This window comes from Nilaparvata lugens, chromosome 7, assembly GCF_014356525.2.
Source record: "Nilaparvata lugens isolate BPH chromosome 7, ASM1435652v1, whole genome shotgun sequence".
Lineage (NCBI taxonomy): Eukaryota > Metazoa > Arthropoda > Insecta > Hemiptera > Delphacidae > Nilaparvata > Nilaparvata lugens.
The window spans coordinates 44,938,422-44,955,386 of NC_052510.1; the positions used below are offsets into that span (position 1 = coordinate 44,938,422).

At 36.6% G+C, this 16,965-nt stretch overlaps 1 protein-coding gene across 1 annotated transcript; it reads left to right on the forward strand.

Annotated features, from left to right (window-relative positions):
* Positions 1-1,417: 1,417 nt before the first annotated feature.
* LOC111051961 (zinc finger protein 846) lies at positions 1,418-16,903 on the forward strand. The gene is made up of 4 exons (XM_039431950.1): positions 1,418-2,395; positions 4,385-4,453; positions 7,011-7,160; positions 13,659-16,903. The coding sequence occupies exons 1-4, from the start codon at positions 1,418-1,420 to the stop codon at positions 14,916-14,918; spliced, it is 2,457 nt and encodes an 818-aa protein (XP_039287884.1). The 3' UTR covers positions 14,919-16,903.
* The last annotated feature ends 62 nt before the right edge of the window (positions 16,904-16,965 follow it).

Consider the following 16,965-nt stretch of genomic DNA (forward strand, 5'->3'; position numbering starts at 1 on the left):
GTGAGGGGGACCTGATGAGCATTGTTCAGGGTTTCAAGACAAGTCACATCCAGGACGTCTATGGCCTATCGGTGTTCCTGTTGAAAAAAATTGATATGGGTATTGATGGAACCTCTGCTGTCGCTGGTCAACAGCTGCCTCATGGAAGGTGTTTTTCCTAACTGCCTCAAGATCGCAAAGACAGTCCCGATTTTTAAGAAGGGTGATCCTACTGATGTAGGCAGCTTCAGACTAGGGATGTCAATCCCGAATCTCGGGATCCCGGTCCATTTTTGATACCTACCAATCCCGGGATTTTTCAGTGTCAATCCCGGGATTTTCGGGATTGTAAACCTAAAATTGTGAATCATATTTTCCCAGAAACAATTCAATATGGAATTTATTTATGGTGATGAATATGAGTTTTTATAACTAATTTATTGTTCTAAGTTTTTGACTAGTTCATTCTACAGGCACAGCCTACAGTTGCATATTATACTCATAATATTGATTGTATACTGTACTCTGTACAGGCTTAATAGAATTCGCATTATCAGTTCACATAATTGGTAGAATGGTTGTTGATCGGTTGTTATGTCTCTACACTTGTTTCTGTTTACACAGCATCACAATTACCAGTCTAGACGGCGCAATATTTGCAATAGTGCTGATGGCATTTCCTTGAATTGCATTCCGTATTTTGAAAAGACTTCAGAAATCAGAAATAAAAAAGCACTAACGATTCACTCTCTGTCTAATTATTCCTCTCCTCTTCTCTTTCTCTATTATAAGTAGAATATCTAGTTGGAGTAAATATTATAGTTGGCTCTACAAAATTTCATTTGGTAGTGTAGTGGTTCAGCTTTCGCGTTGTTTGGTTGGTATGGCATTACGGTCTTACAAAAAGTATTCTATTTTATTATTAATATTATTAATTCAAGTGATATTAATTCACTTTACAGTATTTGACATAATTCAAGTGTGAGCTCTATCCCGTCCTGATGTAGGATAGAAATGCTTTTGTTCTACATAAAAAATACTCTGATGAGTTATCTTGCTTTCCTCAGTTCTCACTATCATCTGGGATACAGCAAATTTGAGGTGGGACATGAAATGAAACAGTTACTCCTAATCTTGAAAACATTTATAGAAATAGAATGTTCAATTTCTATATTATTCCCAAGTATTTTTTTTTCATTTTAATAATAGCCTCTCCCTCTTTAATGGGCCCTTTTTCATCTCCACACATTACTGAACATGTAATTGAGGAGGAACAATTGGTTAAAATGCATTAAACTGATTTTTGCCAATCCCGGGATCCCGGGATTGATATTGGATAATCCCGAAATACTGGGTTGGAAATCAGTCCCGGGATTGACATCCCTACTTCAGACCAATATCAATTGTACCGGTGTTGGGTAAAATCATTGAAACGTCCATGTTGAGGCAGCTGACTGTATATCTGGAGAGGAGCAACCTGATGGGGGATATGCAGCATGGTTTCAGGAAAGGCAGATCTACCACCTCTGCAGTGCTTTCATTGGTCGAAAGAATACATGTGGCTTTTGAGGAGCACAAATCGGTTGACCTTGTGTTGTGTGGCCTGACCAAAGCCTTCGACTGTGTGTCACACAACATCCTGCTGGACAAGTTACATAGGTATGGCATCAGGGACAGTGCATGGAGCATGGTGGCAGACTATCTAAGTGACAGGAGGCAGGTTGTGTCGGTGATGGGTGCCACTTCAGAGGAAAGGAGAGTAACACATGGAGTTCCTCAAGGATCTGTGCTTGGGCCACTGTTATTTCTCATACTCATCAACAATCTCCACCTACAGAATTCTAGTCTGCTGTATGCTGATGATACTACCATAGTTGGTAAGGGCAGTGGACCTCTGGAAGCTAGATGCTGTGCACAGGAGCTGTTTTCCGTAGCTAAAGAGTGGTTTGCTGCAAACAAACTCAAGTTGAACGAGGCCAAGACACAGGAGATGCTTTGTACTCTAAGCACCCACACTCCAGGGGATGAAGCAGTCACTTTGCTTGGCTTTGGAATTGATGCCAAATTAAGTTGGGAGCCGCATATTGACCAGGTATGCAGGAGACTGTCTAGAGTAATCTTCCTGTTCAGAAAGCTGAGAAGCCTCCTGAGTCTTAAGAGACTTCTAATGATGTATCATGCGGTGTTTGGCAGTCATGTGCAGTATGGAATTCTTCTCTGGGGCCATTCTCCACATGCCAATGACATCCTGCTTCTTCAAAAGAAGGCACTGCAGATCCTTACCTACAGTGACTTCATTGCCCATTGTCAACCCATCTTCAGACGCCTGAAAGTGCACACCGTCTTTGGGCTGTATATACTGGCCTCTCTTACTGCAGTGAAGATAAACAGGGCTAACATGATGAGTAGGTGTCAGGTGCATTCATACGGTACCCGCGGAAGGCTACAGTTGGAGATTCCACGCTGTAGGTTGTCAAGAGTGAAGGACTCTTCCCAGTATTGGCACTCAAAATGTTCAACCTGCTGCCGGACATGGTGAGGGATCTTCCTATAGGTGTTTTCAAGAAGAGGCTGTCAAGGTGGCTGTTTGAAAGAAGCTATTACAGTGACAATGATTTCCTTGGGGATAGCTTTGAGGGACTGTGATGCCATGCCATCTTGATTATCAAGTTTAAAGTTTTTTATTTTTTTGATGTGATCTATCCAGGAACACCTGGCTCACGATCAAGACTTTGGATATATTGGATATATACTGTTGAAAGTCCCCAGAACACCTGTTAAACATTATGGTTCCAGCTCAACATCCTGTCCATCCACCCAGCAGCTTCACTGGTTCTTCTGGAGCTGCTTGACTCTTCAATGAACAGACTGCTCATTTTATCCTCATTGAGCTTCGATTTGTTTGCAAGAAACCATAGCTTGACCTCCTCAATGAGACTGGCAGACCTTTCTCTCACCTGTTTGATAGTGGTGCCTCTGGATAGCAGAGTGGTGTCGTCTGAAATAAGTACTGCACCCTGCCTGCTCATGAAGCATGAAGTCGTTCATAAGCAATATGAACAGCAGGGGGCCTATAATGAGGTTCACGTTATAATGGCAGTGAAGAAAGATAGCAGAACAATATTGCTGATCCTCTGTCTTGTCTTCTATGACTTCTATAGATGGTAGCTGATACAGGTTTATTGATATAATATTAACTGTTCATTCTCGTTGAAAATAAATTAATTATATTTTATTAGGTAAAAAATTCTATTTTTCAATAATTCCATAATGAATTTTTATAATTAATATGAAATATTTTGTTAAATAATTATAAATTCTACATTGATGATCTGGCAACAGAGCAAAGCGAGAAAGTGATAGTACTATCCGCTTTGTTGAATGATAGACAAAATAGCATTACCATTGCTAATCGAACACTGCCATTATAACGTGGACCTCAAATACAGTCCCCAAACATCAAACAAAACTTTGATTCAAGTTAACTTGACTAATGTTAACACTCCTTAATTAGGTTTTGGTGATTGCATGATGATCCGCTAGGGAGCGCTGCTGTTGCGTTTTGTTTTGCCGTATGCCATCGCCATTTTCAATTCAACTTCAAACTTTGTTTATCTACTTTATTGTCATTGTTTGTATCTGTATAGCTGAGAAAAGTTCGCAATTTTGTGATTGTGATAAAAATTCAATTTAGTTTATTTCATCCGAATACTTATCTAAAATTGACCAATTTTGGATTTAGGCTTATAGAGGTCTAGAAGATGAGTAGTTAGGTTAAGTCGTGTTAGACTTGCAAATCTACCATCATTCTATTGATCTATTAAAAATGTCACAAATTATCTCATTGGATTTGAATATAACATGTAGACTTTGCCTATCTCAAGAAGGTTATCTGCCATTATTTTCAGATACTGAATTACAAGAAGAATCCAATTCTTTAGCAAAGAAAATACTTTCCTATGTGGGGATTGAGGTAGGTAGCTTACAATTTTACTTGATAATAAAATACTATTATATTGTCTAAAAATATTTTGAATTTAATGGAAAGTTTCATACATGTTTCATCACCTATGGTGCCATCTTCATTGTGACTATTCAAGACTAATAAACCATAGGTAACGCATAGCTTCTTCTTCATCCTTTACCCACTTTTGTGGGATCGACGGCCTTGTCACAATATAAGTCTTACAAAAAACATAATTTTTCAAGATTTAAGTGATCAAGATAACCCACACTTAGTTAACATCCAAGGCCTTGCTCTTTAACTTACTGGCAAATTAGCCAAATAGCATTTGAGACAGGTTATCGTTTAAAAATTCCTGTACATTATACTGAGCACTGGCTCTCAAAAAACTTGTCACAACTCTCTCAAACTTGCTAATATACAACTGCTTTACTCCTGCAGGTAGTCTGTAGAAGTAGCGTAAAGCTGTTTTCTCATAGCATAACCGCGTTCTCTGGAGGCGCACTCTGGGTATGTCAAACACCACTCGATGTCTAGTGTTACGGTAATTTACATCAGTCTAGGTTAGTAAATTTTGTTGATTCTTCTTGATATACATGAGGCAATGAAGAAGAAAGTGGCAGACTAAAGGATATCTAGCCTAAAAAAATTGGCTTGCAATTATCAATCCTAACAGCCCAATTTTGCAGCTTCAGTATGTCTACAATCTTGGCTGAATGGCCTCACATGAGTAAACCATTAGTAGATATGGAAGTGGAAAAGTGCATCATACATTGACCAAATATGCCTCCATCACATATCCTCTCTGATTGAGCTACAAAAAACAGATTCGGAGAGTCTCTTAGTCACTTTTGGATGTGGTTAGCACAGCTGAGTTTTGAATCCAAGAAAAAGCCCAGCAGCTTCACAGGTTTCTGATCCTGAGGCAGACTTTGCAACAACGATGGTGTTTTTTGTCTTGTTCTTCATTCAGTTGGAAACGATTTACCTGGAACCATAAATTTGAAGACTGTAGATGCTCTGACCAACATCTCCAATACCCGCTGATGTATCGTCAGCAAAGAGGAGAGTTGGTTCATTGTTGTACAGCTCATTGATCATTATGATAAACAGGATCGGCCCTAGTATTGAACCCTGAGTAAAATTCACAGTGAGTGGACAGACAAGAAGCAACTTCTCCCAATGACAACACCTGTCTTCTTCCAGTCAGGTATGAATCCAACTTGTTTAAAGCAGAGTCCACAACCCTATAGTAACGAAGCTTCTTGATCAGTATATGGTGGTCAAAACAATAAAAAACTCTGCTCAAAATCACTCAAGGTTAGTGCCAGGGACTCACCAACATTGAACACTGAACCAATCCACTCAGCCACTCGATTTACTGTATCAACAGTTGACCTCCCTCTGTGAAAACCTAACTTCCTACTTGAGAAAAGGTTATTCATCTCAAAGAACTTCTCATGGTGAGGCTTGATGACTGGTTTAACCGCCTTTTCAAAGATTGGATTCATGGAAATTGTCCTGAAGTTTTTCAAGCTCTGGTGATCACCCTTCTTGTACAAGGGAACGGTTCTTGAGGACTTCAGGAAGTCAGGAAAATGGCGGATTCCATACAGTCATTAGATGCTGCAGCAATAGCATCCACCACCTCTCTTAGCATGAAAACGGGCAATCTTCCTCAGGGTAGGCGGAGTGATGGGGCGGAAGATAGATAGACGAGCATGCTTTGGTGGAACTCGTGCAGCTAGCAGTTCAACTGGATCACCATCAAATGTAGGCAGATCTCTCACAATATTATTTCCCGAATTAATGAAAAAATGTTGAATGCTTCAGGACTTACAAAATCAAGCTGCCTGCTCAATGTGTTTCTTATAAATGGACTTTGCACGTTGGTATCTCTTCCTGTCACTATCATTGCCACGTTCACACCAATCCTTCAAAGCAGGCATAAGTCTCTTCATCAGTGTACCAATCTTGATGACTTCTCATATTGCACTCTGTCTCTTCTGTGTGGTACATGTATTTAACTTTTAATATATTCATTATATTTTTAGAAAATATTCTAGTGTTTTATTATGGATAAATATCACTATATTAATACTTTGATTCAAAGGAGGTAGAACTCATATAAAAATGTTTGGGGTTTGGTACACCCCATTGTTATATTTAAAGGTTTTTAATTAAAATTTAGGTCATTTCTAAGAGAAGTCCATGTACCGCACGCTATGGGAGTAGGTACAGTATAACATTGGCTTTTGTGTTGAATACTCTTCAGTTTCCAAACCCAGTAACCAAACCAGACCTAACTAACCTAATTGGCAGAAGCTCATATATTGCACTTCAACAGGCGTTTCCACATTTAACGGCAGACTCTCAAATTGTCTCCCGATTGGCTGAGAATCAGCTGTTGGACTTACGGATTCTGGGACGGCACGACACTACAGGACAGGAAACTCTACGATTGGCTGATTAAGTTAAGGAAGGTACACGTACCAATTCCGGGACGGCACAACACAACAATTGGCTTATTAGGTTGACGTATCAAGAATCAGCCAATCGGAGAGCTTCCTGCCCTGCCTTCCCGGAATCGCTAAGTGTGTAAGCGGCTATTTGGAGAGCTTGCAGTCCGATCGTGTCGTGCCGTGCCGACCGTAATCGATAAGTGTGAAACCGACCAATCAAAGGTCAATTTTTAGTGTTGGCCGGCACTCTCACACTGTAAGTGTGAAATCTACTATTAATTGATGTAGCCCAAAAATTAAAGTCTTCCTCTATTTAAAATACATTTTCAACGTTTCCAATATTACTGATGTTTAGTCACGAGTTATTGGTAATTTTCAATTATTGAAGAGTTCTATTTCAAAAATTTGAATAATCCTATAGCCTAACCCTAGAAAATTATTAAAAATATTTTTTACCCATTTCTGAAACTAAGGAGACTAATTTATTATAGATTGTACAATATTTGTTTGATGTGATTATATTTTTTGATGATTAAATATCTGAATGTCGTATTATTCAATGATACATGAATTTAATTCTCCATCTGATGCTATTTTTTCTGCAGGTCTCTCCAGATAGCATCTTGCCGAAGGCCATATGTGAGATTTGCAAGAAAACCGTTGACGATTGGGAGAGATTCAAGGAACAGAGTCTGAGAGTGAACACTTCGCTGCAGCAATTTCTCGATAATCACAAGTCTGCTCAATATATTGAGGTGTGTTTTATCAATCGCTTTTTTATAATTATTTTTTTCTGTAGAATGTGTCGCAAGTCGCTCGGTATTATATATTTATTGAGGCAATTATTGTTTGTACCCATACTGTGGATGTTTTACTGGAACTTTAATTCATTTATTTACAATGCAAATGAAACGAATGTAATAACATTGGTAGATAAAATAATAAGGTAAAATTGTTCAATAAAGTGATAGAGAGCGGTTTCTCTGTTAATTTCCATTAATAATAATAATTATTGATTGTTACTCTTTGACACAGTTTAATGAATAGGCCTATATATATTTATTTTGCCTATTCATTAATTTGCTTATCCTCTACTTCTATATAATCTTGTATGGTTTAACGGTGCAAGTTCACGAGTAAAAAATTTAATGCTCATACTCGACACTTAGGCGAATACCCTGTATTTGCTTTATTTGTTATTAGTGTATGAATGGGTTTTTGCTACTCTCATTTCCTAGTATTGTTTCTGTTAGAATTTTATTAGATAAATCTTTAGAATTCGAAAAATTTTCTTGGTGAAGATTGTTAAAGATGGAAATTTAGTGTACGAAATATGCAGAAGGGCTCATTAATCAAAAGGAGACCTAAAAAGATCTGTATTTGTACACTTGAAATCTGCAAGAATGATTGGCTTCGTTAATGTGTCCTATTCTACAATCAATCAGGATACAGTATAATGTTGAATGTTGATTGATCACATGAATTGGAATGGTTGTCGTATCAAAGTTCCAATATTACAATTTTATATCTTCATAAAACACAATTAAATGGACGGTTATAATGTATTAATATTAAATGATTTCATCCTTCCTCCTTTATTCTTTGATTTTTCTGTTATAAAATCCTCCAAAATAGTTGAGTTAAGAAATGTGTTATATTGATGTTCCGTTAGCGGGCCTTCTGACAGGTGGAATTGGCGTAATTCTTTTTCAGACGTTGAGAAGCAATCTGGGTGGTGCCACAAGTTCGTTACTATTTTCAGACGTTGATGGCAACATTTTAGAAAAAGAATCATTATTTGAGCCGCTCGAAGATGGATTGCAAGTTGACTCTCCAAACATTTCTTTGTCGGATGATCTACTAAGTGAAAATCCTCAGCCAATTTCTGCATCCAATGTTTTGTCGCCTACTCTTTCAGCTAGTAGTGCTATTAATAAGCTGATGCAGTTGAATGAAAACACAGTTGTTGGAAAGCAGAGTTCATCGAAACTGTCAGGTGATGAACCGGAAAGCTCTGTTGTAGTGAACGATCAAAACACATTCAAACCAATAGTACAGGACAAAGATGAAAACTTGCTCGATGGAAATCAAAATACTTTCAAATTAATAGAAGGCCTGTTAGAATGCAAACAGCATGATGACAACAATGAATACTTCTGTGAATTATGCGAAGAAGAGTTCCCAGACTTCGTTAAACTTGTGGAACATGATAATTCTATTCATAATGAAATCCCGAAAAATGTCAGTTGCCCAGTTTGTGGAAAGTGTTTTTTATCTGGAAGTAGAATTACCCTACATGTGCTAGAGGATAATTGTAGTTTACAAGTAGTAGATATCATCCCAAAAAATCGTTTTCCTTGTGAGTTTTGCGGAAAAGATTTCATAAAATTTAGTAGGCTCCTCCATCATGATAGTTCTCATCATTCAGAAATTCTCAAAGATTCCAGATGTGAAGAGTGTGATGAACTTTTTATATCGGAAAATCGTGTTAACATACATAAGAAGCATGTTCATAAATTTAATAAAAATGTTAAAACTTATAAAAAACAGTACGCATGTGGATTATGTGAAAATTCATTTCTTAAATTTGTAGATCTACTCAAACATGATGACACTCATCATGCAAAGCTGCCAAGAAATTTCAGTTGTGAGTTGTGTGGAAAACTGTTCCTATCAGTTGAAAGAATCGATATACATAAGAGAATTCATGGAGAACGGAAGTTCAAGTGCACAGTCTGTGATAAAATGTTTCTCACTCCTAAATCATTGTCAGTTCACGCCCGCGGCCACAAAGATAAGTTCGTTTGTGATTTTTGTGGCTCTAGAAAACAGTCGTTGAGAATGTTGCAAGACCACGTTCGAGTGCATACACAAGAAAAACCATTCGCGTGTCAATTGTGCGGTAAAACGTTTTCCAGTATACAAGGTAAACAAGTGCATGAGAAACTTTATCACCTAAATAACAAAAACTTCAAATGTGATGTTTGTGACTATCGGGCCTACAGTTTCGGTTTAATGGAAATCCATAAACAAACCCACAACGTAGAGAAACAATTCAAGTGTGAACAGTGTGATAAACTATTCCAAACGAGAAGAACCTACTTGAATCACACCAAAATTCATAAAGAATACAATCCGAAGTACAAATGTCTAGTATGTTCAGCTGTATTTCGTGAGAAGTATTTTCTTACAAGGCATGAGGCGTTGCATCTAAACTTGAGACAATTCAGCTGCTATATCTGTGATAAGACATTCAATCGCAAAGACTTACTTCGAGCGCACATTCATCTACACATGACAAAAATGACACACTGCTGCGAGAAATGTAAAAAATCATTCAAGACACAGCGCTATTTGAAAAAACATAAATGCGCTGCTTCACGAGAGAGGCTTGTTAAAACGCAAGAAGCTCCAGCACTCAACAGCTCCAGTAATCCCGACCGACTCAGCCACGAAGCAAATTTTGTTCAACCACAAGAAATTGTCCTAACCAACGTTGATAATAGAGTAGTAGTCACAAATTCTGTAGATAATATCGAAAATGCCACTAATCATTCGAATAATAGTTTATTAATTTTGAATGATGGAAGTCTAATACTAATCAATCCTCCAGTAGTTTGTGAACTAAATGATGTCCAAACAGCTTCCCTTCCTTTTTGTCCCTCCTAGCTTGTGCCTAGTAAGGTAAATTGGAAGAAAATACGCACACTTTTAATTAGAATGATATTTTCGAATTTTAAGTAATGAAACTTGCTGAGACTGAAACAATCGACTTTAAGTCAGCAATACTTTATATTGATAACACATTGCTTTTCATTCAACTAATGCTGCCTGTTAAAATCAAATCTCACTAAATGGAGCAATCAATCTGTTAAGTGGAAATTCTTATAGTCAGCCTTTTTGACTATCAAATGAAACTGATACCAGAATAAAATTAAAAATATAAAGGTGGAAACAAGGCGTCCCACCGACATGACTAACCATACAAAAATGAAACTTCATAAATTTCCGACAATTTTTGTCAAAAACATTTTTGCTTCCATTTTTTTTATTAAAAAAATTGATTCAATTTTTTCGAAAAAATCGATTATTTGATTCTATTAACAATTCTTCATTCATTTATAAATAGAAAACGTCATTAGAAATAGAATTTCTTATTGTATTTTTCATGCTGACGATAATAACATTTTCATGTGATATTAATTTTTATTGTGTGTTTTATATGTCACGAATGTAGATGAACTGTACTCAGATCAGTGATTGTTGTTCAAGTATCTACTTCAATATAATATATTATTCTTCAATGTTGTTTTCCATCACTAACTGCTTATTATTGAATCACTGTTTGCTATTAAAAAGAATGACTAGCAGTCAGAATTTTTCAATAAATGAATTTATTGACTTAGTATGAGAACGAGATCTTTCGGCAGGTCCGCGCCATCTTCGTGGTTATCATAGGAAATCTGACTGCTAGTCGTTCTTTTTAATATATTATATTAAACAATACAATTTATATTAAACAATATATTATATCATTAGTTGAAATTGATGGTTTATTACCATCTATATGCATTAAAGTGTTTATTCAACCTTTTATACTATCCAATTCAATCCAATAAAACGTCAGAACCATACAAGCTCAACTATCAAAAGCGTAAATAAATTTTATTGAGAAGACCATCCATGCATTTATTGATAAGAAAATTGATTCAGTTTTCAATGAGACTATGAGGAAGATTAATGGCTCATTGAGACCAACAGAGACTGAGTGGCTGCCTGTGCTTAGTAATATCATGCCTCCAGATCTCAGTAGGCTTGAGAAGATGAACAGGTTCATATCCAAGTTGTAACTAATTCTTGGGGGTCTCCATCTCTAGAGAATTCTATATTGCAAGTATCTATAAGTGAGTTTCTGGTTTATTTTTTATGCTGGGACTCCCATATAGGCCCTTGCCTCGGGAGTACCTAATTATTTCCTTTCAGATGTTTGTGTGTGTAGAAGTGATATTTTGTTTTTTTCACGACATTAGCTATATACAGACTTTTGTATCACTTAACTATTCATAGGCCTACAGTGTAATTAATATTATTTTATAATATTGTTTTTTGTTCTTTTGTACACATCTTAATGGAAATAAAAATTATTATTATTTTATTCAAACGGCTTCTCACTTGTATACTTCGAAATAATGGTAGTGAAAGTTGGGGCATTTGCATACCAGTGAAGCAACCTACCAGAACTCTGTTTATATTCAATATTGCCGCCAAATAATTTGAAATGGGCTGTGACGTTGTCTTGAAGCTCATTAGTTTGGAAATGCTGTCCTCCAAGTCATACTTTGAGCTTGGGAAAAGATGGAAGTTACTGGGGGCCAAGTTAGGTTAGTATGGCGGGGTTCGAAACTACTGCCTTATTTGATTCACTGAAGAAGCCGTTGGATTGTACCAGCACTGTGAGGCCTGGCGTTGTTATGGTTCCTAAAATTTTCGACAACACCATCACTCATCAAGCTTATTCTTGACTAGATCAACCTTCGGTAGATTTCTGCTGTACGATTGTCGTTTGCTTGCAAAAACGAATATTGCTACGCAATTTGCACTTTTCGGGAGACTCAGTTTAGGTGTTTATAACTCGACAACAATATTGTCGATCACAGAGCATTTTGTGTAAACACAGTGTCTGGTTCTGTGAACATAATACTCTTCTCTGGCTTGTCTCACGTTAGTAATATCAAAGGCGAATGATTGTTACAAGTGTACGGTAACTTTACTCTATGGTTATATGTAATCGGAGGTTTGAAAAAATGACTTTCTCATTAGAGAAAATTCATTTGTGATGTGAAGCAGATGTAAAAGGGAACAGTCCATTTTATTCGAGAAGAAATCACATGTGATTGATTGCACTTCAACTTCAATTTTATTGATGTCATGCATTGTACAATAATACAATATTGACACAAGTCAAATACATAGTCACATTGGTAAATTACATTGTAAAAAATATTAAGATATTAAAGTGGTAAAAAACAACTCAATTCGGTGACAAGATGACAAGAATCACATCATTTTAAAAAGTTCCATTACACTGTAAAAGGATTTTTCGATCAGCCTTCAACTTAATCTTCATCAAAACTTCTGAGTCGATCTCAAATATAACAGGTGGGAGAGAGTTCAATATTTTCCTGCTCATGTGATCAGGACTACCTTGGAAAAAAGACGTTCTATGAGCATCTAGTCTTAGAGCATTCCTAGACCTCATGTTGTACCCGTGTATATCCGATCCTCTAGCCCAGGACGCTCTATGTTTGAGTCCATGTAGTGCAGCCTCGATTATGTGTAGACAGGGAAGCGTCAGAGTTGTTGCACTTTGGAACAGTGGCCTGCAAGGGGGTTCTGGGAGGTTTGCCCAGCATCATCCTGACCACTCGCTTCTGTGCCTTGAATACTCTGACAATTCCAGTTGATGAGCCCCACAAGATCAAGCCGTATGTCAGTAAAGGTTGAAAGTAACCATAATAAGCCGAGAATACTACTTTCCTGTTCAGACTCGTCGTTAATCTTGAGATAGTAAATGTCGCCCTACTAAGTCGCTTCACGACCTCGTCCACATGATAATTCCATCTCAAACCAGTCAACCTCGATTCCTAGAAAACTACAAGCACATGTAGATTTTATTTGTTTTGAATCTAACTTGAAATTTAGTAAATTAGAGAATTCCGGGCGGTTGAAATTACTAATAGAAAAATCCATAAAACAGGTCTTCTCGACATTGACTTTCAGTTTATTTGCCTAACACCAATTCTCGATGCTTTCTGTGATGCGCTCTTCCTGCCTCAGCAATTGCTGCAGACTCACAATGTAATATTATCTTTATCTCAAATTGAAATTATACTTTTTCAAATACAATACAATATTGGAAAAGTGTAGAATTATCACCATGCATAGATTACATTCGCATTGCATTTTATAACGTTCAATTATGCTAGTATTATTAATCTATCTTCTATTAACTCCCGTTTCACTTTCAACTGCCTTCTTTGTTCATTTTATTTAATGAGTATTTTGAAGTAGAGCGTGTTTATTTCAAGAACGAAGCTCATAATCGAATATTTGTAATGCTATTCAGCTATTTGATACGATTTCTATTTTTAAAGTCTGAACAGTAAGCATGACAAAATATATAAAATACGTTTCATTCTGCGATAATGGTAATCCAATAGTGTTCTAATGTATTATCTTTTATCATATTATAGAGTCTCGAGCCTGGAGGTGACAAAGAATCCGATAAGGGGCAACGAGTTGAAGAAGAACAGCTGTCAGACAGGGAAGCACCATTGTCTCCTAGCTCAGACATAGAGCATAACTATTTCATCAGTCTATCGCCCCCAACATCTAGTTCTAAAACTGTCATAAAGGAGGATGCAGATTCTGGTGTTGGCTCTAGAAAAATGGGACGGTCAAGAGGTAAGAAGATTGTCAAAAAGAGAAAGAGAAAGGTAGTGAAAGACGAAGTGAAGGATGATGATATTTCAGATATAGATGAACCAAATGATGATGATGAGAATTTTGAACCCACTTCGTCCAAGTGGAAATTGATGTACGATCGTTATCAGAGAAAGAAGTATGTGTGTGGGGTGAATGGTTGTGATAAAGCTTTCAGTCGTTTCTGTGATCTGACGAAGCATGACCTTTCCGACCACGCTGATGTGGCTCTCGACGTCACGTGCCACGTGTGTGGAAAAATATTCATCTCCGACGACCGACTGCAAATCCATGTCAACATATATCACGGCGAGAAAAAGTTCTTGTGTGAAGGGTGCGGCGATAAGTTTTCGACCAAAGATTCGTTACGAGCCCACAAGCGAAGACATTCTGGTCAATTTGTGTGCCAGTACTGTGGGTTGGCGACCAATTCGAATAGTGGCTTGATTGAGCATATGCGCACACATACTGGCGAAAAGCCATTCGTTTGTGATATCTGCGGACAGAAGCACACAACCAAAAATGGACTGAACGCGCACAAACGAGGCCACACCAAGGAACATCTATTTAAGTGCAATGTGTGCGGCTACTCGGCTGCCAATCAAAGCTCCATATACATGCATAGAGCCACACACAGCACCGACAAGCCTTGTATTTGTGAGACGTGCGGCAAATGCTTCAAAATACCGGCGCGTCTAGCCGAGCACAAGAAAATTCACACAGGAATAAAAAAATTCGTGTGTGAAGATTGCAACATGTCGTTCCTAACTCGCTATCAACTCACTCAACATTCCCGCGTTCATTCCGGTGAGAAACCGTTCAAATGTGAATTGTGCCAGAAGAGTTTTGCGAGGCGTGATAATTTGAAGGAGCACTCACGAACCCACACACGCGAGAAGCGATACACGTGCGAGCGATGCCTGCAGACATTCTCGTTTCGAAAGAGTTTGAACAAGCATGAATGCGGCGAGCAGGTGGCAACCATCAGCGAAACAATGAACAACCAAGTGCTTCTTTATGTTCAGCTATAGTACAGTATTATTCATTATTCCCGTCGCTATTTGCTGCCTAAAACCGGTCGTTGGAGTGACCTGATGGACTTGAGACCTGAGCCAGTTAGGTCAGAACCACCCTTATCTATCATACTTTTTTCAAATACTTGTGTTCTCTCATTTAAAGGATATTTATTCAAAAATGCATCCCTATTTTCAAGATAATTCTAGTTGTAGGATTGTATATTCTTATCTACAACTGGTTTGTGGAAAAGCAACAGTAGTGGTGAATAAGTCAGGCCAATCTTCTATGAGACTAGTAATTTGACTGCTATAGTCCATACAAAATTACTTTTGACTTGGAGGACATGCGCAGCAGAGAAAGGTGGATATACAGCGGCTAAACAGCCTTCTCTAATTTCTAGTGAGTGTTCAAGATACACATACGAAGTTTCCTCTCTGAAATTACTGAGTCGACCTAGTCTAATCGACAAATTGGCAACTGCACTTCTATCTTTGACTATTCATCACTGTAATTGGTTGATCTCCCTCCATTTCTCTACTCTGCATATTCCTCAAAGTCAAAGGTAATTTAGTCTACCATTACTGTACTTCCTATGTTTCGTTTTGTTATTTTGTGTTAACTGTAGTGTTTCCATGGGATTAATCCATAATCAATGGAATTTTATTTTCTTGAACTTGATCTCTTATAAACTTATTAAATTTATACATCTATCTATAATTATAATATTTATTTATTTATTAATATACAAATACAATAAAATTAAGGTAAAATTAAACCTTAATTTGGAATACACAGTCTATATTTTTGGTTTTACTCCAAAAATATTTATAAAATAATATATAAAATTTTTATATTCCAAAATCCTATACTACTATTAAACGAGCAACTTCTGTTTATATATTTAAATGTTAAGATGTTTGTATGTTTATATTATGGTTAAAGGTTATGTAAATGATAACTTAATTCACACACTATTTTGAGTCCATTTTTTTGGACTACTACTACAATTTTGAATTTATCAGATTAATTAATTTCAAAATAGAAATGCAAACAAAAATCTTCCTTCGCAATCACAAAAAATATTTTAAATTTCACTTAAATCATTAGAAACTTAGTAAATTTATTGAAGCTCAAAATGCATCTTTTGAAAAATTCTTATACATTATATTAATATAGTTTCATATAAGATTTTTGGTTTTACTCCAAAAATATTTATAAAATAATATATAAAATTTTTATATTCCAAAATCCTATACTACTATTAAACGAGCAACTTCTGTTTATATGTTTAAATGTTAAGATGTTTGTATGTTCATATTATGTTTGTATTTCACCGGATCTCGAAAACGGCTCTAACGATTCACACGAAATTCAGAACATAGTAGGCTTATAATATGAAGATTCGATTGCACTAGGTCTCATCCCTGGGAAACCTCGGTGAAGAACATTAAAGGATAATTTTATTATTATTCATCCTTGGAAAAACAGCTGATAATAATTATTTCGTCGTCTGTTGGTGATGGAAGTGAGTAAGCGAGTTCATGTGTGTTGGACTGTGTCAAAATTATCACTCAGCTGTTGAAATTTTGTAATCATTCAATCAGGTACTTAGTCCCGGTTGTAAAAAAGCCGGGTTATTTTCAATCTTGATTAATTCTAGTAGATCCATCTTTTTGGAATGGCCTTCTCTGATTTGGTTCACGTGAAGTTATAATCAGGATTAAAATTTAACCGGCTTTTGTTCAATCGGTCCTTTGTGAGGGAAATTTTTGCATTCCTCTGGAAATTAATCTCAATATTTACTGTTATTAGATAGAACATTTCTGTATGAATGTTATTATAATTTCTTCTTTCGTAATAAATTTTTTATGCTTTTTTACTCCAGAGCGAAGCTCGGTCCCCGATATTAATAGTTAATTCAAGATATTATAATTTTCAAAAAAATGTCTCTTTTTTGTCAAAATTTATATGAAACACCATTAAATTTTTTTATCAAATAGTTATGGTACCCTTATTTTCCTCTTCCAAAGATATGATTCTTGCTACCTGAAAAGGAAAATT

Excerpts from the sequence above, each read along its gene's own strand:
- LOC111051961 (XM_039431950.1), top strand. The coding sequence starts at position 1,418 with ATGTTGAGGCAGCTGACTGTATATCTGGAGAGGAGCAACCTGATGGGG. Across the intron at positions 2,396-4,384 it reads ACATGATGAGTAGGTGTCAG|GTAGTCTGTAGAAGTAGCGT; the intron begins GTGCATTCATAC and ends TTACTCCTGCAG. Across the intron at positions 4,454-7,010 it reads TCTCTGGAGGCGCACTCTGG|GTCTCTCCAGATAGCATCTT; the intron begins GTATGTCAAACA and ends TTTTTTCTGCAG.